At 38.9% G+C, this 27526-nt stretch overlaps 1 protein-coding gene across 8 annotated transcripts in view; it reads right to left on the bottom strand.

The window, feature by feature from the left end:
• The window catches only part of MBD5 (methyl-CpG binding domain protein 5), a 126804-nt gene that overhangs the window by 34631 nt on the left and 64647 nt on the right, over window positions 1-27526 (bottom strand). For 5 of the 8 annotated variants that reach the window (XM_082763685.1, XM_082763690.1, XM_082763691.1 and 2 more), the window contains exons 3-7: window positions 24052-24186; window positions 19215-19406; window positions 5543-6221; window positions 1280-1382; window positions 290-470 (exon numbers count right to left, since the gene is read on the bottom strand). In XM_082763685.1, the coding sequence (XP_082619811.1) occupies window positions 290-470; window positions 1280-1382; window positions 5543-5655 (397 nt within the window). In that variant the 5' untranslated portion in view covers window positions 5656-6221; window positions 19215-19406; window positions 24052-24186. The remainder of the gene's footprint in view (window positions 1-289; window positions 471-1279; window positions 1383-5542; window positions 6222-19214; window positions 19407-24051; window positions 24187-27526) is intronic. The other 3 variants (XM_082763687.1, XM_082763688.1, XM_082763689.1) reach the window with 3 other exon arrangements.

Raw genomic sequence — 27526 nt, 5'->3', positions numbered from 1 at the left:
CCATGTGACAGAATATCAGACATATTACTACAGTTCCAAAAGATGAGGGCTAATGTATTTTCTTTGTCTAGAACAATCTGATATCTTTTCCAAGAAAATCATGCTCTTCGTCTGGGATGACCTGCTTTTTAGACTCACTTTCTACCTACCTACATCCTTCTAATTACTACCTCCATTTTCAACTTGAATGTTTACTACTGCAATTACAGAAGAACTTCGGGGGTGTTCTTGTATAGTAATTATAAATCCTAAATGTGTTAAATAACTAATCCTGCAGGATTTTACTCACTTGTTCCACCACCAGGACTGGTTAGAACTAGTGAAGGATGTGGTGCTTCCATACTTTTATGAAGTGTAGCCACAGCAATAATTTTCCTTTTATGTATGCATAGTTTGGTGACATCTTCGTCCGCTTTAACATCTTCAGCAGTTCTCTGCTTCACAGCAGCTCCAGGATCAAAATTAAAGACCTAAGAATAAAAATTCCAACATTTAAAATAATGATCAAAGCCAGAAGGCTCCCCAAATATATCTAAACCAAAAATTTTTGTACATAAAATTAAATTTGCCTCCGTTCCTTAGAGCAGCTAGATTGGTCCTACAATGTCCAGGAGATACGTTTATAGCATCTTTTGAAATAAACAAAGAGCAAATATATTTCTAATAAGCACACAGAGCCACAGAAGTTGTCATTTAGCAACTGAGAATTTTAACACCCCCCAGTATAAAGGGGAGGAAGGGAAAAAGGACTATGGGTGGTTGAGATGGCTTTGTGTTTAGAAAGACAAGAAGAGTTAAAATTTGCATGCAGATGATAAAATTGTGTTTTTCAGGGTGTTATAGTGATTCAACACTTCTTGGAAATATTATGAAAACTACATTTAAAAATACCTGTTATAACTACATATATTTATGTTTACTCTAAAATACATAGGATCAACCTAACCCTAGCAGCTAGTTAGGAGTCTTCCACAAACCAAGTCCTGCTGAGGCTATCACGTATGAACCTCACACACCAACACAGTGCTGCTGTGCTGATGGCAGGTTGCCAGTTTAATAGGAAAATGTTCAACCACCATAAAGACCGAGTCGGATCTTTTCCATGTGGGGAGAAGACAGAAAGGAGATTTATTTAATGGTTTGCATCCTATGGTCAATCTCTGGGTATACACCACTTCTATTTTATATAGACAATGAGAACAGAAATTCAGTCATTAGCTGACAGAGCAGAAATCCATAATCCGAACAGCACAGAAATGCAGAATTATGATTTCTTTACCTTGGGAAGAACAAGAGGACATTCTAGGCCACACTTGCATGTTCCATCAGTCAGCAAGTAAGTCTTCACCTGCTCCAAGCAGGATAATAAAGACCCACTGGGACTGTAAAGAAACAAAAATGAAAAATTCAGGCTATTTGATAGGTCAGGACTTCTACCAACCATCCTAACAGCTCACACAGACAGGTTTGACAGAAGGCACCTAAGATTCCATATTTAGTTTCAAAGTACTTCCTGCTTTTAGTCGAGAACTGAGATGATATGCATCAAAACCAGTTAAAAAAAAATAAAAAAAAGATTTTAAAGGAAGATTTTACTACAGAAAAACAAACGTGGCAAGTGCAAAGGAAGTAATTGAGATTACTGATATTTAGTATTCACATTACAGTCCTGCTAGAAAGCTTTAACTACTGCCTAACAACACTGAGATGATTTTTCTCCAGCTTCTCTCCCATAAAGTGCTACCCACAGGCAGACTCCAGTCCCCGCGGACCTCCTCCTTTTCCATCCCATCCCTGCAGTCCCATGGAGGCGTGACAGTCACCTGTAGTCTCTAGGACCAGGGCCTAATTTAACAAGAAAACATCACAAACGTGTTTCAAGAAGTGGGAGATGACCCATGGAGAAAAGGGGGAACAGTAACACCGCTGTTGTGGTCTGTTAGGTGCATGAACAATTTAGTTTGTTCAGCTAAAATTTCAACCCTCTCAGTCAAAGTGAGCGTCCCACCAAGAAGCCAGTGCAGAGAGGCTCTGATAAACTGCCCTCGGGTTTCTCTAACTCCCACCAGAAAATCATTATCTCCATACCCAAAAATAGGCCACTGGAAATTCTGTTACGGCAAAATCACTAATTCATAAGGTGAAAGAAGTTCTCATGTCATGAGCCTCTGACTTACACGCGGCTCTTTATGACACAGCCACCTCGGCTGTTTGTCAGGGAAAGAACACAGCGATTTGTGAGGACTGGCTCCAACGCTGCTTCCTAATAGCAGCTGTGAAAAGCCCTTATTTTAACCAAAACAACTCGAGTGGAATGGGTTGGGACGTGGAAACAGCCAAGAGTCAAAATTCCAAGCGCCGACGAACTTTTGTACTTCAAACCTCATGTATAAACACCTCATGGTGCAGCAGAAGGAAAGCAACATCTGCAAGTGTGGAGTTATGGTAGCAGTTTCAGTGAGCAATTCATTTGCCAGCCCTGCCCTGAAATGGTCATTTTAGAATCGCTTAGGTCGGATACGTGTAACAGGGACATCCTGAAGATAAAAGCAACCTAAAAATAATGCTGGAGGTGTGGAGAAAAGTGACTTATAGATGCTTCCCGCAGGAGAACACAGGCTGGTGTTTGCTCTGTTCTACCCCATCCACGTGCAACATCACTAAAGGACAGCTCTGTGATGCTTAAAAATTTGAATGGCACCTCCGGGAATACGCCCTGGAGTTAGGATGCCGCTTTATTGGTTAAAAAAAGAGAAGAAAACAAGTCCCACTTCGCAGCAAGAACTAAGATCTTGTGGAATTTTGCTCATCAGTGCTCCCCTGGCCTGGACCAGAGGAGTTTTCCTGCCGTCCTCAGAGGGGGATCACACTGCAGCTCAGCTCAGCGCCGCACACAAACTGTAAGGAGAGCATCGCCTTCAGGAGGAAACGCCACTGCGCAGCCACCGGTGTGCAGCAGCTGAGCTAATCCAGGTGCTAAGGCCACTGGTTATTTCCCAGTAATGCTATACCATTACAATTCATTTTTTTTATGTTTCTAGAAGAAATCAGCTTTTAATAATGTTCCTTCGTGCACGGTTCTCTCAGTTTATTCCATCGATGAGTCCTCACAAACAGTAACCCGAGGAAGAGGTCCAGGTGCTCACAGCAGCACTGTTTTACTAAGAAATCACTCAGCCCCGTGCTTTCACCAGGTACTAAAAAACTAATTAATGGATTTTATTCAGAGCACCTGTTGACAGTTGAAGGAACAGCATGTGTGCTTTACAAGGAAGCACAGATAGAACAAGTCCTTATTCAGCTGGAATCATCTATTCCAGTTAAATCTTAATGCATAAGCTAATTTTCCCTTGGATAGCTTTTGGGTCAGTATCGTTTGGCCTCCCGTTCTCCCAGTAAATGCTGTGAATATTTTCAGGGTGGGTGATCCTTCTGAAGGGCTGGGCAGCTCTAGAGCAGCTAATCCAGAGAGGCTGGGGAAGCTCAGCCCTTGAAGATGCAGGTGGCCAAACCAACAGCTGGCCTGCCTGACTGTGGCTCACCCAGTACATCCAGCAGGAGGCTGGGTTAGACGACTTCATCCTCTAATGAACTCATCCTCATCCTCTTCCTGACACTTCCTACTCCACGTCTTTCATCAAATAAGAAAAAGGATGACATCAAGTGCATCATCTAGGCTTCCCTTAAGCAGAATGGCTTACCGAAGGCCACCAGCAAACTAACCACTGGATTGAGGGGAGAAAACAAAACAGCATGGACAAAACTTACAGAGAGGGCAGAACTAATACCTGCTTCCCCAGGCTGAAAAAGAAAACTGGTAAATTTGATTAACAGAGTCGACTAGAAAAAAAAACCACAGTGTTTTGCATAAAGCAATTCAGGGCAGAAATATTAATAAAGTTCTCCTGAACAAAGAGAACATACATTAAAAAAAAGACTGAAGAGTAAATAATTGTCAGATACCAAAATTTAGTAGTTTATGAACGTGTAAGACATGCTCTCGAAGCAGCACAATCTTCGTGGCCTGCTTCTCACAGCTGCACAAAATAAAATTCAAAAACAGGTAGGATCATTAGGGAGGTATACAAAAACACCAACGAATTTTATGTCCTGATGCCTGCATATAGGGATGACAGAGGGAAAACAAACCAAACCAAAACCAAACACAAAGCAAACAACTGCTTTTTTTCTCATTGATTTTTAACTAAGGCAGAGGCCCGGTAAATTATAGCTATAATGAGAAATACAAGGGGAAGGCAATTTATCTTTGACATGCGTATCGCTGACATGGACTTTGTTTGATTCTGCTAATTGCGAATATAAACAAGAAATCCTGGAATGCATTTCATCTGTTATGGTGGTTTAGTGTAAAACTGGAGTACGCTGTGACTCATTAAAGAATTTCGTATTGTTAATATATATAAAGTTGTATAGAAGTGGTTATTTTAATCACAGAATAGTGGAATAAGATTAAGCAAATAACAGATAGTCATTTAGATTCACGTGATGTAAACCTGCTGTACCTACATTTTGTTCAAGCTAACTTTGGTCTTTTTCCAGTAACATGTAATTTGTAGCATGTTTATCTGAACACACTCATTTAATAGTAATTTCAATACATTTTTTTGACTGCTCCAGGATGAAGCAAACAAAAATAATCCAGGAAGCTAACAGAATAAATAAAAAACCTAAAACTTTAGTTTTAGGCTTGCGTTCCTGTTTTTTCTACACCAGAAATGGGAGGGATCTACAGAAGTCAGTCAGTCGGTTCTGTGATGAACACAGAACATTCACAGGGTATATAATGAGTGATGTTTCCTACAGCTACCCAGTAGTTACCCCACTTAACTTCCTTTCAAAAGACAGTAAGTAAACCAGAAAAGTATAATGGAGATCTGGAACATAAACCCAAAAGAGACCACGGAGAAGAGTTACTGAATGTCAGGATGAAGTTGCCTGCTGCTGTATGAACTGAGCTGAAGGCTTGCTGCTGAGAGGAGAATGTCCCACTCTGTCTTACCTGCCATGAATTATTTGCATGCCTGGTCGCTGCTTTGAACTTGACCAGCAAAGGCTCCTATAAAAAGCCAATGCTGGTGCAAGGAAAAGGCAATGAGAGAGATTTCTCATCATCTTAGGTGTGACATAACAAATCCTCTGGCTAGTTTCATTGTAAAAGGTTTGAATAATTAAGGCATTAAGTAAGGTTAAATTTGCTACTGCTCAGCTTTAAAATCCACATGACAATAATAAGTAATAAAGAACTATTCATGCCTAGAGCAAAATGTATAGGAAGGATATCAAATTTTCAAGACCAAGCAATATTAGATTTGTAATGACAGAGTGTGTGTTATGGGCATGCAAATGGCACAGCTCAGGTGGACTCCACTAACACCATCAGAAAGATGATAGTCTAACTCTTCCAAAAGAAGAAACCCTTGAAATCTTTGAGTACAGAAGAGTAGCCAAGTCACTGATTTACCACATGCTGTGGCAAAACTGCAATGAAAACGGCGACAGTCATCTCTTTAGATAACCTTACCTGATATAGAGCACTCCACTTTGGTCCACCCGTCGCTGCCAACCAACGGGAACTTGCACTGCTGGTGGCCCTCCGTCCGTGTCCCCTCCGTCACACTCCTTTCCACCATTCATTTTTCTGTTTCTGTTTATGAGTCTTCAAAGATATCAACAGTAAGATGATATCCTTTTACTACATGTCATCATGGCCTCCCAAAGAAGGCCATTCAGTACACCTTTCCCCAAATTGTACAAAGTGCATTGGGAGGCTCCAGCTCAGTTTGAAACCAGGTCCTTAAAAGTGGCCATTTTTGTTAATGAGTCAGTTTCCCATTATAATCCACATTAAATATGCAATGTTTAACTCCTTATATATTCATAAGGATGAACTATATAGATAAAAATTAGTGCTTCCAACTTGGGAAAATCATAATTCACCAATCCTTTGTTACCTGTCAGAAAGGAGAATGGGGAAAAGGAGAATTTCTAGTTCAACAGCATGGCTCCAAGCTTGATGACTAAGATAACTTGTATTTTGTGAAAGCTCGTCTCATTTTTTATAAATATGAGTCAGATCTAATACCTCCAGGTATTATACCCTTTATATGCCACATTCTTTTTGTTTTCTTTTTATCTTCCGTTCATTATCCAAGCTCTCTTCTTGAGTTTCTTTCATGACTCCCTGGCTCCAATAAAGCAGCCTGAAAAATACAGATATAGAAAACACATGAGCCATTTGCACAAGTCTTTCAGCCCAGCTCAGTAACTCATGAAGATGTATACAGCTGCATCCATTTAAAGAGCTTAGAATCAAAATTTTAAATGTCAATGAAACCATCAAAATAAGGCACACAGTAAAGATACAATCCTGCTAGCAGACTCTATTTATATGTGAATGCAACTCAACTACATCTTAAATGCCAAGACAGCGCAACTGTTATTAAATAGTTAATGCACAGTTTGAATGAATTAAGGGATATATCTCTTAACTGAGTAGTTTCACATATGCTTCTATTCAAAATCATCAACAGATGACTAGCTCGATTAATGCCCTTTGAAAATTGTTTATAAAACCGAATGCATTTAATGTGAAGGAAGCTGCATTAAGGTTGATAATATCAATAAAAATGGAAAAAACGTTACATTTAGTCTAGATGAAAATAATAATTTCTTTAAAAATGTGTATAAGATGGAAAAGTCGGTATCTAGGGATTTGTTAACTTAAATTTAGTATCAGAATCTTCAGGTTTTCTGCACTGCTCTCAGCATACCTATGAAAATATTTGAGTACCATATGTAATAATTTCCCCCCATATTATTCTGCTTTATGAGCAACTCTTCATTAAGGTGGTTCAGGATTGCACAACCTATGTTATCCCACCAAACAGTTTTTCAAATAGAGCAGATGTGACTTAACTCTCCAGATTGGAAGTTTTATTAAGGCAGGCAGACACAGAATTTGCAATTTAAATAGTAAATGTCATAAAAAGCATGTCTACAGCTCAAAAAATAAAATGGCATTGATGACTACTGTAGTAACGACGTTAATGAGTTTTATTTGGAATTGTACATCAATTCTCCCCTCTTCCCACTACTCATGTTATGCTTACATGTAAAAACATAGTAAATGTTACTATAGACCCGATGGATTTTAATAAGCAAAGTTTTCTGAGATAGAAGTGGAGCATTAAGACTGAGGATCCCACAGCATTTCTGCAACAACAGTACCAGCAACGTGCTACGTCAGCGTGTAACAGCAGCTCCTCCCTTCCAGACCACTAGAGGAAGGCCCCAGAGACATAAATATGGTCCTTGAAAACATTCTCCTAAGTACACTTAACACAGGATGTGCACTTTCGATGTGCTACGTATAAATGCAACTTTCAGAAGGCGACATTAAAAAGAAAAAAAAGACATTTTCGAAACTGGTGTGGAGTAGGAAGGAGCCAGCTCCCATATCCCCTTGGCTAAGGTGCTGAGATCTGCAGACAGAACCACGACAGACGCCCAATGGATTCAGGATGTTCTGCCCCCAGCAATCCCCGCAGCTCTTCCACCCAACACCGCAGCGGAGCTCCCCACGGACGGGGCACAGGTGAGCAGGTACAAGGTCGGGAAGGACGGAGCCAAGGGCGCACACCCCACCTTGCTCTCTCACAGGAGGACAACACATCCTTTAACCTTCAGACCTGGTCAACAGAAATGGGACTGGGGGAAGCCCCTGGCAAGAGGTCGAGCTTCTTGAGTCCCGTCAGGTTTTCAGTTTGGAAGTTTTGCTTTGCCTACCTGATTGGTTTTGTCCTGATTAAGGAAGTAACAGACGATGTTTCACCACGAACAAGGCAGAAGTTACATTTAAGTTTCAGCACTATTGCTGAACGGTGCATTGGCAGTTCTATTACGGGTCCTGTGTAAGGCTAAAATAGGTAAATAACCTCCCTGTGTTTTTATTCAGAATTAATTTTCAATAATGCGGTAAAATCTGAATCAGAAAATACCTATGTAAAATACTGGAAGCACTGCAGAGAGGGTTGCTAATCTCTTAGCCCAGTCTTACCGTGGCTCACGTCGCTATTTAGGGCAATTACATCGGATCCATTACGAGAAAATAATAGCCATCAATCCCTTTTTTGCACAAGCAGCAAAAGACACTTTGAAGTAACCTTATATTTCTCCTGGTTCCGCAACGCCCTGCACCAGCTAACATCCCATTCTATCACCCCCGTAATGCTTATCATCATCTAATCAGATAAACCCTTTTTCTGTACCGCATGCGGCTTGAAATCGTACCAAAAGAATCCACATTACTGCCTCTTCTGTGGAAAATATTCGACTGTTTTGACTCAGTACAGTGGACGGGAATAAAATGGCTGCTTCAATCACACGCCTTCAGTCAAAGTCTGGTGTTTGTGTGGCTTTTTCCTGAGACTGAAAAACTGTGAACTATCGCAAGACCCGAGTGATGTACAACAAAAAAACGAAGCAGTTGTGCTCCGTGAGGACCCACCGGTGCGGCTGCGTGCGGTGAATGACAGAAAGGATGTCCAAGGCTCTCTGGAAGCTTCTCAGGAGCACACAGGTGATCGGTAAAGAGGCAGGTTTGATGCATTCGTATGAAAACACTTACAGAAATGATGTTACTTTGCAGTTCTGCATGGATTTCCACAAACCACTGGCAATAAAATATCAAGTATTGTGACCACTGCGTACTGCTATTAGGTATAGACAGCAGAAATACGGGATCACCACTGATGTCTTGGTAGAGAAATCCTTCAGTAACCCTCGTATGGTACTTTATTCAGCTGCATATAATGAAAGAGAAGTTAAGCACAGCGCAGACTTCTGCCAAATGAGTTAATCCACCTCTCTCCACATCTGAGTTAACAGACACCCATCGCATCTTCCTGACAGCTGGTTATCAGCCAGAGGAAATGGAGCTAAGGAAGATGGCAGTGAAAGAGGAGGAGAGTCACGCCAAGTAGTCTGGGTCTGGCTCTTGTTCACCCTAGCGCTGGCTCGGGCTGGTGGTGTGACACGTTTTATACCATGAGGCAGCCCAGACAAGGAGCTGCAGTGTAAGAGGACAGCCACAGGGCAGTGGCACTGCTCAGCTGGGCTGGGTAAACCATCGCCACTGAAAACAGATGCTTTAATCCCAGTAGGGATCAGCACGGCTGGGGATGCTCTGACAAACAGAACATCCCTTTGACTACTCTCACCTTTCCATTTCTTACCAGGCCGGTCTTCCAACCAAGCTGCAGAAAACCAGTCTCCTCCGAGGTACCATTTCCCTTCTCGCTGTCAGAGTGCTCCAGCCGAAGTACTTCGGATTGCTTTAGAAAGTATTTGGACTTTGGAGCAGATCCCAAGTATTTTGGACACTGGATTCTAGCCAAAGGGCTGATTTTCATCAACCCATGTAATAAATACCTCTTCTCTGTAATCTCGTAACAGCTCCAGACAACTCGTGTTATCTCACCACGAGGAGCACAACTTTCCACATCTAAATCAATTACTCCTTTTTTTCTGTGCGCCAAGACATGCCTTTCAGATTTGTTTTGCAGTCCACTTTCATTACAATATGCTTCAAAATATTTCGTTGCAGAACTGTGTAAAACGACACCAAATTGTTTCCCCAGTCCAGCCCCCCAAGCCCCTTCCCCCATGAGAAATTTCCCCTTAATTTTCATACGCAAAAAGTATGTTTTCGGTTTTTAATGCAACTGTCTCACTTTTTAGCACGTTGAGCTTTAGGAAGCCTCTTTGCACACTCAGCTGAAAATATTCAACAATTTTTTAGTCAAGTGGTGAAACAGAAAACTTGGTACAATGTGAAGGAAGCTTAAATTAGATACTAATAGCCTGGATTCAGATCTATCACATATGATATGAATACCAATATAACATTTCCTTTATTAATAAGTGGATGTAAAACCAGTAAATCAAACTCTGACAGCCTAATATTGCAAAAAATGCTCCATAACTTTTTTCTTAAATGACCCTTTAAGCAAGCTTAACAATTCCATATATTACAGAGAGAGGCTATTTAGAGGTCCCTGACAAATGAATACCTCTCTGAGGTGCCCAAACCAAGTGCTTGCTCACGGGATGACGACAGGTTTTGGGTATAAAGTTTTGCAAACGACTAGAATATCCACAAAACATACTGCTTATAAACACAAACACCAAATATCTCATTTCCCAGGCTTTCCTTTCTAGCCTTCTGTAGAAAAACCTACAAAATACGTTCAGAACTGGAAATCCCTCACCTCACAGTCTTGGGGTTTTAGAACTACCAGGAATTTTTAGCTTCTTAAAAAGCATTGTTTTCAAACTATGCAGGGTTAAAATGAGGTTTTATTTAGTTATCGTTTGCTAATTACTAATCTGTTTAAGTCTATCAAAGGCATTAGGATTCTCGTGTGTCATTTAATTAGGTACAAATGTTTCATCACTTTTTGAGAATGTTTTTACATTTTGAAAAGAAGCTTTCTCTTGGCTAATTAGAATTTAATACTTTATGAAGCTCTATTTTTTTATGTGAGTGACTCAACAAACAAATGTACCTTATGTAGAAAGGAAAATTTCTTCCTTCAATCTTTTTTTGTATTGGTATCTGGGTCTATAACACTGCAGTATACGTGATATATTCTGGCCTCTGACTTGAGCAAGGTACCTTCATCTTACTCACAGATGGAGTTCCATTGAAGCTACCAGAAAATCGTTTTGCACTGAATGACTTAATTGAAATGATGCATTTTAAATTGCCCTGGTGCTGAACCTGTTGCTACCATCCAACTACCTTTGGTAAAATGGTATCTGAGCTTTAAGGACGGCTTCATCGCGTGCTCCAACAAGGCTTAAGTAATCCTAGCTTATGCTAGTGCTGAGGCTGTACATTTTTTTAGGGTTACCCACTCTAGAACATGACACCTAGTTGGATGGATTCCCTCATAAATAGCAAATATCTTCCAAAGCCCAGACCACTGCACTTGCATCCCCAGTCAACGAGCTTTACCAGACTTGCTGACCTGCACGTGGACACGCACAGCCCTGCCAGGTTTGCTTCCTTACACTGCCAGAGCCAATGATCAAAGCAGCCCCTTCAGGCCTACTACCTAGGGATCTACAGGAAAAAAACAATTTCCTGCTGTATCATGGACAAATGGGAAGGGTTCTCATGGAGAAAGCGTGATGTATGTTCATGGTTCTAGCTGATCATGAACGGCACACGACATGAGCATTTTTCTTTGGAGTATTTGGGACCAGCACGCTGTTAACTCCCCAGAAGCTGTAGCCCTTGCATAGAGAGATATCCGTGCCGCCAGGGCTCAGAGTGCAGGTAAAAGGGTGAGTCCACTGAGCTGTAACATACCTCAGCTTCTGAGGGTTAGCTGTGCCATTAGAGTTGTCCAAGGCAACAGCTGAATTGGCTAGGAGCACAATTCTTTTAGCATCCATTATCTAGTGCAAGCGTAATAACAAAACCTGAAACTTTCTCAAGGTGTACCTGTTAAAAACACATCTGGGTGTAACTCCTGGAGCTGGGAGCTGAGGCTTTCACTTCCACTGGAAGCAGGAGAAAGCAGGTCCTGTCGAGGGAGGGGTGACTTCCTCTGCCTTACACGTGTATCTAGCAGCTCGGAAAGCATTTCAACAAAAAAGCAAAACTGAGCTACAAGACAATCAAAGAAGATGGCTGGCAACAGAACGATTTTCTTTTCAAACCTCGGCTCTGCCTATTCAAGAAGAACTTAATAAATACAATGGGCACTTAATAGAGCCTAGACAAAGATACAGCAGTCATAATGCTTTCAGGCCTTCCACCACATTAATTTCTTTCTCTACAAGCGAAATAGGTCAGAACTGGGTGCACGTGAGATAGTCCTACTTCACTGTCAAAATAATGTAAGCATTCACGTTTTTTTTATTTCTAAAATTAAAACTAATATCGGGTATGAACACAAGCAATACAAAATAGCCCAGTTATTCAGAAGAGGAGTATTATCACGTCACCACCACCAACAAAAACTTCTTAGGGAATATCACGAAGCAGAATATTACTAACCTATATGCTAATAGGAGAAAGGGAAGAAATATTATTACAGCAGTCCATTTTGCCACTCTACAGAGGAACTTGTATAATGAAAAACACTGTCCAGCTTCAGCAAGTATAAATCCAGAAAAAGTAAACCCAGATTCAATTTTTGGGGTGACATGATGGGGCCAAAAGTCATTCATACATTTACTTCCCAGTGGTTGGTTTCAGTACGCAACCATACAGCTCCAGCTATCCCAATCAAACCAGTTACTTCTCTATATTCTGAAGCAAGGCAACAGGTAAAAGGGAGGACTTGCACGGCACGGTTCCTGACTGAGGATTTTAAAGGACTAAGCAATCTATCGTGTAAAGAGAAATCACACTATCAGAACTATTTTTCTGAACAGCTTTTCTTCAGTCCTTTTTCTTCTCTCTTCACACACACACTTAACATATCGGTTTTGCAACCGTGAACACCATTTTTTGGGGTCCCCTTTTTGCTTTATTTGGAAAAGAATTTCTCTCTCCAAACCTATCTTGCCACAGAAAAGTCAGAGTGTACAATATTTTGATTTTGTCAATGCAATTCTTCTCCAGCTTTTAGTATTTTGGAATCTTTCATGCTTATAACGCAGACATTTTTCTACGCTGGCTGACATCCTGCTAGCTCCCTACAAACTATTAAGCTCTAGAAGAGTCTAGCACGGAAGGTGAGCAGCATAACAGGCCTCAAGACAAGAAAAAAGATGACTTCAAATGTGTCTACAAATGAGAATTCAGACCTTTCAAGACCAACTGCCACAACAAAATAGGATATTAAAATAGAAAAATGTGCTCTGTCACAGCGGGATCTCTCTCACTAACATGATGCACATTCATTAGAAAATTACTGCTGCAGACATTTTCATTTGCCATACAAAATAATATGGAATTTAAAACTAACAAACTCAAAGCTCTAATGGCAGCACATTGATTATTATCAAATGATAGAGCTACAAATATTTTAACGTTTCTGGCCAAAGTTAAAATCACTTCAAAAGAAGATCTGAGAACATGAACAACAAACAACTTTGTTCTTTCCATCTCCTTGTTTTAGGATTCAAAATAATCTGAAGTTATTACATATATTTTTATAACAGTTTTTATAATGAAGATTACGTGAGTTTCAGGAACATCTGATACAGAACATTCTCAGGGTATTTAAAATAAAATCAGAAAATAAGCAGGTAATAAAAGTAAGTTCAGTTCTAGTTGATAGCTTTGCTATATGTTAATTATTTACTGCTTATTAGGGAACTAGGCATCTATAAAAAAGTTAATTAAAAATATTTATATATATTTAAAAATAAACATTTCAAATCCTGAACATGAAAATTCAAATTGATTTTTAGATTTGCCGTCAAAAAAAAAAAAAAAGGGAAAAAATATGGCTGCTGAAAATATGGTGAAAGACTTTGAGCTGCTGGCACAATAATTATCCAGATTAGCCCCAATCTCCAGTGACTGTGCAATGTGACATCAAAAATGCAGCGATAAATGGTAAAAATGAAAATTAGACTCCCATATCTTAAATGCAGCGGTTTCAATAAACTAGATAAACTTACTTTGTATTAGACACTTGAAGTTCAGGACACAGCAATATTTAAATCAGCTGAATAATTCAGAACAAGTTTCTTGCAAGAGAATGTCAGAACATAGTAGGATTGCAAATTAAACCTGTAAATTATGCTTTTGTTTCCAAGTAGTAAGTCAGATGACTGCACTATTTTTAGACACATGGAATTTTTCTCCAAATGCCATTTTTAAAATTGTTTACTGAAGTATGAATCTCTACTCAGCAATTTCCCTCATGAAAACACTCTTAAGATATTAAAAAAATATGATAGCATAAAAATCAGCTATTCTGACACCTTAATGCAAACTACAGCATTATCTGGCATAAACATAATAGCGCCTGAAAGCTTCGGCTGCCTCTCTGAAATCTGGTGTGCTACAAACCTGTACGATTTGATATATGAATCTCCTTCTAGCATTAGTGGATTATTACTCACTGTCTTGCAATGATATACTAATTGAATGTGTAAGTATTTGGAGAATTTGGCCCCACTGTTTTATTTATGAGATAGACAGTATTAAAAGACTTCCTCTGTTTTCTAAAAGAGCACTCAGAAGTTTAAGGATATTTACAGAAAAAAATAGTGGGTGATTTTAATCCTTTTAAATGCTTTCGCTCCATGAAAATTGTGACAAATATTTCTTTATTGATATACAAGAGGTGCATTAATTATAAGCTTAATAATTTTGAAGTGAATCTCTATGAAGATTTGTGTACATGACCTTTCCTTATATAGCTTCTTTTTCTACATACGCTAGTCTGAGTCAACGCTTTCACGACTGCACCACTCAATTTAAAAATACACTTTCTTACCCTAATATTAAAACCTTACATGTGGTTTGTTATCTAATAAATATGAATTAATACAAATTTGAAGTACTTTTCAATATACTAATATACAGAAAGATACAGGATTTTTTTTTTTAATAAAAGCAAGCCTGACCTTTTTCCTCATTAAGCATTAGATTTAAGGTGGATATTATCATCTTGTTCACTCCAAGCTGAAAAACAAAGAACCAGTTGAAGGTGCAGATAAGCTATATGGTCCTCCTGTGATGCTCAGAGTTCAGTGTTAAATGAGTCTTTGTCATTCCTTCAACTTTACAAACATCTAATTGGAGAGGTTTCTTTGAAATTCTGCAATGAAGACCTGATTGCACTTTGCATTTTGTGCGCAGTTCCAGAAAACCCATCATAAGCATAGAAAAGATAAACTAATGTTTAAGAAAACATTAATATACAACTTCATTTTTTTCTTTCATAAAGCACTCTATTAAAGTTCACTTTGTATTTCAGCAACAGTGTGCACATGCCATTAGTTTCCAATAATATTTTGTATTTTGTGACTCAAAAACCTCTTTCCTGTCTTGCTGTCCCGGGGAGAGATGGGAACACCCCGTATCTGTGTCTATCCTCTCCAGGCTGCTCTATTAGGGATTCTGACTCATAGGCTTACCATCCCCTACGCTCAGATTTACATTTAAGAATGGCAAGGTATATTTAGCCTGCTAAGATGAGCCAAGTATCAACATCTTAATGTCTGTATATTTTTTTGGTTGAAATTTTACAGAACAATTATCAGACGTATTCACGCTGACACCTTAATAAGGATAAATTGCATTATCCCATTAACTGTGAAGACCAGTCTGGCTCCTAGAAAACGAGACATTTGTTTTTATGATAATAAAAAGCATTCAATTCTATTCTCTACTTAGTACAGGTGTCGTGAAACTTTCCAAGTAAGAGTTTTGCCATTGCATTATGCTAAAATCTAGATTTTAGACACTTTAGGACGCCGAGATGGGGAACATGCAGCTTCCAGGTTGCCAGGCTGTAACCTGCGACAAAAGTCTGGGCATTGTCAGTAAGTCTCTAAAGGACCTTACTTTAGGCACAACAGACTTTTGGGCTTCTAAAAGCAAATTTTTTTGCTGCTGCTGAAAACCTTTGGCTATGTGGACTTGTATCAACAAAAGCCACTATGCTGTGCCTCTACAAAAGGATATTAGACTGTCGAGCATACTTCATGTAAGAGGTTTTTCCATAAACACCCTCCTTCCCCCTCCGCAAAACCGTAGTGAGTGGTTTAGGTACTGAACAGAACCTCAAAGGCTTCCTGGAAGCACGATTACTCACCAGTCCCAAACAGTTAAACACTACAAAAGACGGGTGTTGCATCTCTTCCCAATATCATTAGGTTTAGGGCAGAGCAAGACAGGAGGCAAGGATGCTCTGCCCTCCCTGCCAGCTATCCAGGGCTCACTTGGTGCACTACAAAGCTGGATTTTACTACACGTACAATAAACTGCACAAACCCTAAGCTAGACAAAAAAAAAAAAAGGTTTCAGTCTCTTCAGGAGGATCTAAACAAAAGGGTGAATCACATTCAGGCTTGAGAAGAGCACTGCGCCAGCTCATCAAAGCAGAGCAAACAAAAAGGAGGGTGAAGGACCCCAGGCAGCCAGAATTCAAAACCACATGTCCCCGTAAGGATGCTCTACAGGCAGGAGTTTGAGAGCAAATCTCCATTAAAGATGAGAATCCAGAAAGTGCACCGCTTCATCCCAAACAGAGGGCAACGTGTTGTGTCAGATCCCAAGTTAGAACTCAAGCAGGCCTTTATCCTCTGAATAAGCTTGAAAAATGTTCAAAGTCTGTGGAAACGCAGAAGGCGGGTCCGTAACATAGGTATTTAACATATTCTGGCATCATCCTCCAAAAAGGGAGCTACTGGAAGGCATGTAGGCAAAGAATTCTTCAGTCAGCTCTTAATTACAACATGTTTAGACCTTGATTAAAAGAATTTCATTTGGTAACATAAATATATTCTGTCACACAAATAAACCCAACCCATCTATAAACAAACAAAGCCATCAGCATCACGAGCAAAAGCCACGAACTCTTGGCAGAAAAATCTAAGAAACGTGAATTTCAAGCTGCAGAGAGCTTCCAGCTCATTTTTTTTAAAAATGTCTTTATTTCTTACATGACGCTTGGGCACACTATCTCAGTGGCAGCTTGAATTCAAGGAAATGAATGACAACCACTGAAGGGTTGCTGAACCTCAATTTCAGTCCGTTTTAAATATGGACTTTTCAAAGCATTTTATCGAAGAAAAACTTTTTTTTTCTTTCTTAAAAGTGCTGTAAGTAAATACCGTGAATACCACATACCTTAAACTATGTAACTTAAAGCAGATTTTCTGTAATAGAAGAAGTTCTCAGGAAAATAAAACAAATCTCATTCCACAATCAAGTCAACAGAACTGCAGAAACTGAGCATCTTGGGTGAGCAAACCTGGTCAGCCCAGTGGCAGTGAATGAAGGTCACACTTCCCAAGATCACCTCCAAAAGCGGCTTCGTTAGGCATTAAAAAAAAATCCAGTCAGATTTCATGGAAGCTATAGGCAAAGTATCTCAGTTTTTCATCCATATTTGCAGTCAGGTATGAGGTAAAAAAGAAAAAGTTGGACTGTTTTATCTCTAGGCCTAGTCTAAATAAAGCCTTGGTGCAAATTATTATTATTATTTTTAAATCTACAGAGCAACTGCTACCATTGCTTTTATAAAACTCTTATTTTATTTTATTTTTTAAGCCTTTTGTCCAGGGTTCTTTCTATTTTCTTCCTACAACAAACCAATCTAATTCTTTCTGCTTCTTTTTATCAGTCCTGCTTTCGAGATTTGCCACTAGTTTGTTGCTCTGCTTTGCCTTCTTCTAACAAATAGAAATTTTCTTTAAAGGGCTGTGTTCAGTACTGCAAAATATACTCTAACATTTCACTGACGGTGAATACTTGCAGGGCCTCACATATGACTCTTGTTTGTAAAAATTCCTAGCATTTTAGGAATGACTATTTGTGATCTTTGTTTTTTTCCAAGCTCTCCAATCAACTTTCTCTTGTTGAGGGAACATACAACAGAAATTCAGAAGTTTTTTAAAAAAGGTATTATTGTTAAAGCCTTTTTTGAAGCAAAACATTAGTGCAGAAAAGTAAAAGACATTTTTAAGGAGCGAAGGAGTCATTATGGAAGACAATGACTCTCAAGAAGAGATGAAGGAAGACTTTATTGCAGCCTTCAAACTCAACTCAAACTCAACTCAAACCTGGAGACGTGCAAATCTCAAGTTGACAAAGCTCGGGGGAACCCTTTTGAAGTTGGCCCTGCTCTGAGCAGGGCTGGATCTGATGACCTCAGTGGCACGAAGTCTAGCTGTCAGTACCTGGATGCGTGTCCTAGGAAATATTCCACGAAATCTTAAAGCCTGCTTTCAAGAATTTATAGTATTAAGTATTTAAGCCAGGAAAAAAAAAACAAGTATGTCTGAATATAGCCACAATGTTATATTCCAGGGATACAATTTAAGGAAAGAAAGAAAAGAAAAAGGAACAAAATATCAATAGGTCTTCAAATTTTCACAAAACCCGACCTAAGAAGATTGCTCTTCTGTTAGATTCTGCTACTGAACGGGACAGCTCTCCAAAACAAATAGAGATTCAAAATGAGTCGTGAACATCAAGTATTCTGTGTGAATACTGCACATATTGGTTCAGAGACGATCAGACAGAATTCTGTATTTTCTCTGAAGAAGAAATCACTGATAAGAATGAAAATGCAGCCAAGTGTTTAAAAATCTTATTTTGAAGCAATGGGTACGGTACAGACACTACCCTGACTCTTTAAGATGTCCAAACAATCTCTTGTAGATTAACAGAACTTTATTTTAAAATAAAAACATACATATTTCTTCAAGTGGGGCACTTCAGATTAGGGATCTCTTCAGTCTTTTCTGGAGGGATTTAAAAAAGCTTTGGAGCAATCTTAAAGCTATGGAATTAGCCTGTTATTTATAGCTCAGTTTCCTAGTGTGTTCTTTGAGCTTCCCAGGACGTTCTTTTTCTCCATCTGCTGGTTGTTGACATGGTATAACCTTATATTTTGATTATGAAAATGTATAAGAACAAGCACATTTCATTTTACATTTCACTGTAAAGTTCAGGCTTCATCTCAGGGCAAAGCAGCTCCACTCTGCTACTACAATATAATCTAGGTCAAGAATGGTGCTGAATATTTTCTGATACAAATAAATGGAATTCTATTGTTTAATTATGTCAAAATATATTACTACCAATTATGACTAGTAGTCCACACGCATCACGCTGCCACAAAATGATTTTCTTACCATTAAAACACTGTACTTCATACGCTATTTCAATAAAATCTCTTAAATCTAGGTCAAGAATGCCTTTTTCTTCTTTGTTCTGTTATCACAAAGGTCCACGTATAGGCGCACTATCTCATATACAGATATGAATTGCTAACTTGTTTACTTTTCTACTTCAGCACCATTAAATGTCAAAGACATCTACTGTTCTTTTTTTTTTTTAAAAAAAAAACCATTGGCTCATATTTTTTGCATTATATTACTTGACGTACATTTTGTAACAATTTTTACTACCACAGCATAAACCGATCAGAATAAAACCCAAAGTTTCCCAGTTTCAGAAATGCCCTGATTTACTTTGGAATACTTACCTACATTATTCCTCATGGTCTCGCTTCTAGTTACTTCGGGGATATTTAGGCTTCTTACAATTCTCGATGCACTTTCAGCTTTGCTTTAGATATTCTCCTGTTTAATTCTCGATAATGGGCAATGTCCATTGAGGCTGGCTCCTTGTCACAGTACACCCCTCAGCTCAGGAACTCCTGCACCCCACGTTACATCTGTTGAAACAGTACATTATGTAAATTAAAGAATGAAGCAAATGTTTTTATTTCACTTCTCCGGATTGCTTTCTATGGCCTTATCCAATTACTTTGTAGCAAAAATCGAGATAATATTTGCTTTTAAAGAACACCAGGATGGCTCTGACTGGAAATGATATAAAAAGATGCCTTTTACCAAATTACGATGGTTCACTGTCCACAAGAATGGGTAGATATCTATAAAAATGAGTATATGGATTTTTATAATGACAGAACTAGTATGAAACTGTATCATCCAAAGAAGGTCATGTCTTCAGCCAACTGTGCTTGTCCTGATGCATGCTAAAAACCTTCAACAAGTAGGGCAAGAAGTCCCTACTTCTAGGTTATGGAGAGTTACAATACTGCAGCTAATACTGCATGAAAAAAAATAATAAAAAAATGTATATATTCATAAATGCATACATCTAAAAATAAAAAAATGCGGTGATTCTCTTAAAAGTAAGATTGCTCTAAATGGCCATAGCTATGCAAAAGGCTCTACCAGTGTTGTTTACGAGTTACTGCACCAGTACACAGATTCTGGTGAGCTGTAAGAGAACCTGGATTATTACAGTAACAAATAAAAGCACTGGGCTGCTGTTGAGCCGTTTCCTCCAGAAACGACACCAAAATGTACCTCCAGTCCCCCACTTGGGCACAGTTGGTTAGGCTCTGAGTGTGACAGCTTCAATTTCTCTGACACTGAAAGGAGTTAACAATCTTTGCAGGACTTTAAGTCAATTAATTAGTTCTTCTAGAGGTGAAATGGATTGGAGCTCGTTAGGTTAAAGACATGACCAAGAGTTAATGTTGGCCCTTCCAGTGTTATACCTGAAACACTGAGGACTATGTAAGAGCCTTATTACAGACCAGAAAAACACTTTTAACAAATTCTGAATTGTAGGGGATTTTACACGTCAAAGCATTTATGTGTTTTGAAAAAGTCTTCCATGCACATGGATGCAACACGGCCAATCAATGATTTGTGAATCCTACAGAATGCCTGGAGAATTTGCTCTGATTTACGAATCACTTAATTGGAATCCCTCTCAAAGACATTTGTCATCACACTAAAGGTCTTGCAAAAAACATTTTCCCCTAACAGAAAAAAAAACATTTATACAAAGTGTGTAACCAAAGTTTCAGATCGGCCACACAGACTGGATATAAGCAGGTAAGTCACAGAAAGAGCACTGGCAGCAAGTACCACATACAGCATTTACTGTGATACTTAAAATATCTTAAAGTTCATAGGCAAATCCATTTTTTGCTGTCTCAGTGATGACTTGGTCTTTAGCTTTTACTGGCATCATTAGTAGCCATAATTTAATTGACTTATCAGTTGATCAACACCTAACAGGGCAAAGTCAGGGCACAACATCTCGTGAAAATAGGTAACAATTTATTTATTTTTTTTTCCAGCATCGCATTTACCAACCCAGTAGAGCATTTAGGGACCAGTGTTATTTTTTCATATGCAAACTAGTTAGAAGGAAAACGATCAACTTCCTAGAGTTCTTCTGTAACGAGTATCATCTGGAAATGACGGCCCTATAAACTTGTAAATGCATGTTGTACCGAGTTCTTACTGTTCAGATTTCTTAATGATGGGGGCCCCAGACACCTTTCATATTTAAGCACCATCTAGTTAATGCTTCCAAACGTGACAGGGTTTAAATGTTCTTAACACCAAACGTTTTTATTTATCTAGAATGCTAACAAGGTACACCGGTGGTGGCTACGAGGCCAACATCTGCAGTCCAGTCCCTGAGCACCAGGAACCAGATAAAAAGTTATCTTTGAACAATTTGAGACAAAGCAGGCTTTCGTCTCCATCTTTTGTTTCTACAAAGCCTAAAGATAAAGAAAACTGGCAAAAAAAATGACAGCAGTTACTTGTTTCCAGATTATCCACTCCATATCTGTTATTAAAATGAAGGATGAATAATAAAACATAATAACAAAATTAATATTGTTGCTATTAGCAAAATAAAGCCTCTTCCCTGTCATTAAAAGGGCTTAAAACAGACAAAGCAGCACAATGTGACTTTATAAAGGCAAGGAATCATAGGGATGTAAATATGTAATGTATGTGACTGGAAAAAGCTACTGCATCTGTGGGTGAGGAACTGGGGCAGTCAATGGGGAGAGCTGCAGTGAAGGAGACACAAAGTCAGACATTGCACAAAAGGAGGAGGATGTTGGGGACAGACACAAATCTCACGAAGGCACGGAGCTTTCTCCTCTGAAGCCTCCATGGGACTCACGTTGTGGGGCTCTCAGCAAAGGGCCCGAGCTGCTGCTGTGAGCTGATCAAGAAACCAAGCGCCAACGTTTTCTAAATCACTCACAAATTCTAAATACTGAAATCTGACATATAAATGGCACAATTTAAATGTAATTTCTTCGCTAATTTTAGAAATGACCAAGTTTAACTTGTTTCCTCTGTACGTAATTTCCTCTGTATGAAAGCTGCATGGAGTATTTGAAGCAAACAAACCAGCACCATTTCTTCTTATTCATAACACGAGGGATAAATGCTCTAAGAATTCATGGCTTTGCAACACAGCTAGCTCTTACAGGATCAAAACAAACAGAAAAATGGTAAAACTTTGCATTAAAGAATTTGCACAGAAATATATTTTAGATTAATAATTTTATCTGAAGAATATTATATCCGTAGTAAAACTATGAAATTTAAACACATCGAAAGGTATTGATATGAGATGTTGTTGTAAAGGCCTTCCCTTCAGCATAATCACAGCAAACAATGTAAAACTAATTTACTGGAAACAATTCCAATAGATGGATGAAACAGCCCAACAATGAAACCTATGTCATACCAGGGCTTAAAATAACCCGGTCACGTGGACAGTGCTGGAGATTTAAGTAGCATCAGTAAAAGCAGCTTCTAAAAGAGGCCTCAGAAAATCGACAGAAAAGAATTACTAAAATGAATTCAAATAAATTACCTGGTTTTTAACTTATAGTATCTGAATAAAATAGTAACAATTCATTAATTATAAGAATTGTCTGTACTGAACACATGGAAATGTGTAAGCAAAGAAGTAACTCAAGTTTCTGCTGGTTAAAAATTACCTCTAGTATACCTACTTCATTTATAAACCCACTAGCATCAAAGTAATAGTATCACAGACATAGCTAACTAGCTACAGAGAACAGTTTTACAAACACTCAGCGCACATTGCCGTGTCTTATATGACCCTCAAAAGGGTCTTATGTGGTGAGTTGAGAGAATTTTTGTGGCTAATTCAACAGGCTCTATATTGCTTTTCCCCTCCTGAAAGTCTTGCTCTCTTTCTCTCTTTATCCAGCCTCTTGATCCTTCTTTGCTTACTAGGAGAAATCAAGTTTTATGATAAAGAATTAAAACAATTATTTGTAAAAATTGTAAGGGATTGATTTATTTTTCCTTTTATTCTGTTAAAAAATGGACACTTGACACTGAATAAAGCACTTAAAGTTCTGGAAATCTGCTATTTAATGTTAAGACAGTGATTGTCACAGACCGTCCTAGCCCTTATTAAATAGTCAGCACTGTGCCATGCATGAAGAGACCAGTTTATTTTTATCATTCAGAGATAAGTATAGGACTTTCACACTGACTGCAATATGTTTATTTTTTCTATTGCATGCATATCCGTAACAATAAATTTTCCAGTGAGTTCTCACCAAGTTGCAGGAATCTAATGGTGGACGTATTGCTGGGGAAAAGCCATCTGTTTTTTCAGTGAATGTGCTTTCTCGTTTGCTTCTGAGCTTTCTATTTACATAACAAGTCTGTGATAACAGATTAAAAAAAAATCCTGTCCCCATCTAATCTCTTAAGATACATACAATATTCTTACAACTATGGTATTCGATGTATCTAAAATTAAAGACACTACTTTTCATGAAACGAAATGAAAAATGCCCAAAAAATGATCTTCCAGTAAAAGAAACAAACTCAGGAACTTTTCAATTGTGCACTGTCAGGAAAGTGTAGAGAAAAAGAATGGCACTCAGCCAGTTTGCTTTCATTTTTTAAGGTACGTTTTAACTATATGTCTTCCGAAGCAGTCAGCTTGTTTATTGGCTCTCTCTTACTCTCATGCCTTCTTTCCATTTACCCTGTGGTATAACTGAGAAATGTTCCTCCAAAAGAGTGTATCCTAAACCAAAGCCATGGGCTTCATGCTGGAAAAATCTGTCAGAAGCTTAGAGACTTGGTTACAAGCATCTCATCCGATCCTGCATGATTTCACCTTCCATAATAGCTGGGTTTATTTTGTTAACTGGTAAAGTCACACGAAATGCTATTTAGTAATTGGGTATCCTCTGTAACACCAAAAATGAACGTGACATTAGTAGCAGTGGCACTGCTTGTCAACACCAACACCACCAGATAAACCATGCTGCCTATACCATCAGCCTACTGGAAGCCCAGCATTTCCTCCTGTCACGCCAAAGAACCAAAGAAACAAAGTGTGCAGTACACAAGTACAACGTAAACACGTTTCTTCATAGGAAAATTGTAACAATTCTAAAATTTCTATCACTGTTTGCTACCCATGCGTATGTCACCAGAAGAGAAACAGTGGGAACGAGGGAATCCACGTACCTCAAATCCGGAAGACTGGTGGAGGAATTCAGCAGATTTTGGTGGGTCTTGACTTTTGGAAAGAATTAGTGAAGTATTGTTTCTTCAAGCCTTTACGTTTCTCTGCCTGTTATGCTGTGATTAAGTCTCTTCTTCCTACAATAAAATAAACCATGTTTTAATAAAACAAGATCTGCAGAAAGACAAAGTATACCTGTACTCAATACAGGCTGCATGGCTTCTCTAACAGACTGCTTCACCACACAAAAACCATGGGGACAGTCACAAAGGCAAACACGGAACAAAATGAGTTAGTTTACATAGGCTCCCTCAGTAGTCAGTGAAGAAAGGTAGAGTCCGAAGTCTGATTCAAAATAAATGAATCTAACCTGGTCTGAAACACACCTGTATTCTCAGATACCCTCTTCACCGACCATAAAATGCAAAACCACAAGAACACACTGGTGTCCAAGGGTAGGGCAGACTGGCTCTATCCTCCATTGTGTTACGCTTCCACAGAATCTAAAGCTAAAGAAACAGCATCTATGTCATTGCAGAATGGATAAATGGACTTAGTATTTGATGTTCTTGAGGAGATCTACCCCCAAAACTTCAAAAACCTAGAACTGTTAAGATGACAGCAAGTGTTTGTAATCAACATCTTATTTATATACACATATATGCACGCACATGCTCACACATATAAAAATTAACATTAAAAAAATGGGGTACCATGGACACAACGGAACATAGATTTTAGATTTGTGGGCATTTTCCTGTTTCTTTTCTTTCCCTACAACAAACACAGCTACAAAAAATTCTATGACTTGAATACATGACTGAAAGTCAAAAGCTCAGCCTAACCACGGCCGTTTACTCAACTTTATTCTTAAAACCAGCATAAAGAGGTGGTGACACTGTCTCTGCGTGACTGTGTTTGGACAAACAAGATGGGTCACAGCATCTTCAGGCTTCCCCAGCGCAGATCTGGCAGCTCCATCCATCCATCCTGAAGATCTGGCTTACACCTGGGCTCTGTCAGCACCATGGCAGGTGTTGGACACCATCTTTTTTTCCCCATTTTCTTCATTTTCTGGAATGCTGCGGAGCAGGAAATCCCCAGCGGGTAGCTCCTTACCCGTTGGAGGGCTCCGCAAGGCGGCTCCTCCTGCTGCAGATCCTGCTCCCTCTCTTCGCCCGCTACCGATGCTCCAGAGAATCAGATAAGGGAGCCGATTTGTGTATTTCTGCCGGATTAGTCTTAACCTAGATCGGTGCCCTAATCTCTGGGGCTGGAGGCTGGTGCTGGCTGCGGGAAGGAGCCGCACGCAGGGACGGATAGCCAGGGAAATGCGATCCGTTTCCTAAGTCATTTTACTTTAAAATACTGCGCTTCTGAGAATGTCTTCTCCTTCCCTGGGCTTCACAGTAGGGCTCTGGTGTATTATTTCATCGTTTAAGTGATAGTTAGCTGTCTGCATATTCCAAATATGTGATCTTAATTCTAAATTTTAACTGTTATCATACCAAGGAGTAGGTAAGGATGCCTAAAAATGTGTTCTGAGTACCTGATGGAAGCCATCCTAAAGCTGCTGGAAATGGATAATCTTGTTTCATTACTGACTAGCGTTCACGTGTATTATCCAAATATTTCCTAGACGTGGTAGCTGGAGAAAATGAAACTAAAACATAAAACAGATGACCTAAGCAAACAAGAAAGACATCTTTGCACAAGCACATGGCCTGCTACAAGCGTACTGCTCTTTTGTACCAGAGCAAGCTGGCCACGTTAATATAACTTCAAAAATGCACGGGAAGTGCCCAACACCACAACATGCGAACTGCAAAACATGAGAGCTCCAAGCTGTACAAGAAAAGGCAGATCTTTCGGCGAAGCTAATTTAAAAATTAGCTAAAGCTGTAAGGCTAACATACTAACACGTTTGTTTTCCCTCTGTGATACATCGCTGTAAGGCTAACATGCCAACATATTTGTTTTACGTATGTGATACATAGCTAGAAGGCTGACATACCAACGTTTTTCACAGGTTGGGAATGGTGTCGTTTGAGGGGATGCAGCTTTGAACAGGGAAGATGTAAAAAGGGATACTGTCGAGTTTTTTTTTTTTTTGCTTCCATTTACAGGAAAGAAGAAGAAATGGATTTTTAATTTGCAAGAGGGGAAAATCAGAGACATCAATTTAGTCAATAGTCTCAATCCTTTAAATCCTACAAATCTGATACCTTCATAAAGGAAGTGACAAGCACTAATAATATATCTTACAAATACGAAAAGCCTTATTTTACGGAAAGCCTTGGTTTTGACAGGAAAGGTGCACACTCCTATTCAGAAGCAGCATACATGCAATCTTCACCCGGCAATTTAAAAACCGAACGAAAACAATCAAATTGACAAATAGATCAGTTTCCAACTATGAGGAAAATCACTCCAATGTACAACCTTGGGTAATAAAGAGGTAAGCGGAGTGCAGGCCCGTGTGCCATAGCACTCATCTTACCTAACTGCTGGTTGCTATGGCAAGCATTTGCCCGCATTTTGTACATTAAACAGTAATATGTTTTCTGCTTCCTTCTTCTTGATATTTTGATGAAGTTAATGCTCGAGCTTTGGGCTCGAAAGGTATGAAAACTCGAGGTTCTCTCAAATAATCATGCAATCCCATTTGTTTTGGCTTTGTGACAACATCTGAGAATTAAATGAATAATTTAAAAATTATTTTCATTCATCTTACACAGCATTTTCAAAACTTGTGATTCGTTTCCATTAGCTACTTTGCATACCTGTTGTACACGCATTTCTATTTTCTAGCCCACAATGGAAATGCAATCTACTTTTCTCCTTCACTGATCTTTAATTTAATATAGAGATAACTGTGAAACTGATGAGAATGGAGACGAGAACCAAAGAATTTTAGTTCTGTGTAACACCAATTTGTGTTTTTCTCCCTTTTGTCTGAAGAATAGTTGTTAGAAATACTAAAAAAAATAATAATTAATCAAAAACTTTACATAGTTATTACTACCATAAACTAACAAGTAACTGAATTAACTGAATGTCTTTCCTTAGTGGTCTCTATCTGAAATACAGAGAGATTTCCCCAGGTAGCAGCGAGCTCTCAGCACCGTATCAGTCATTCAGATGAGGAGAGGACAATGTTAATCCACTCTTTTCTTGATCTGCATGGCTAACGTGAAGCCTTAATGTACAAAATATAACAATCTGGAAGTGAATGCACTTACTAAAATAAGAAGAGAAAAGAGAAACTCAATCCTCTTCCCACCCCAGGGCCTCATGATGGACCAACTGCAAATTCGGACAGCATCCACTGGCAGAAAGCTCCATGACAAACAAACATACGTATTTTTGAAGAAGACAAAAATAAAGTTCTTTTCCTTTTGGTAGGAACAGTGTTATCCTCTACCAGTCAGTGTGCAAATTCCCTTCCTCTTTCCCACAAGTGAAAATAAATAATTT

This window comes from Aythya marila (assembly GCF_965140915.1).
Source record: "Aythya marila genome assembly, chromosome: 6".
In the NCBI taxonomy this organism is placed as follows: domain Eukaryota; kingdom Metazoa; phylum Chordata; class Aves; order Anseriformes; family Anatidae; genus Aythya; species Aythya marila.
This window is presented reverse-complemented; position numbering and strand designations above follow the sequence as displayed.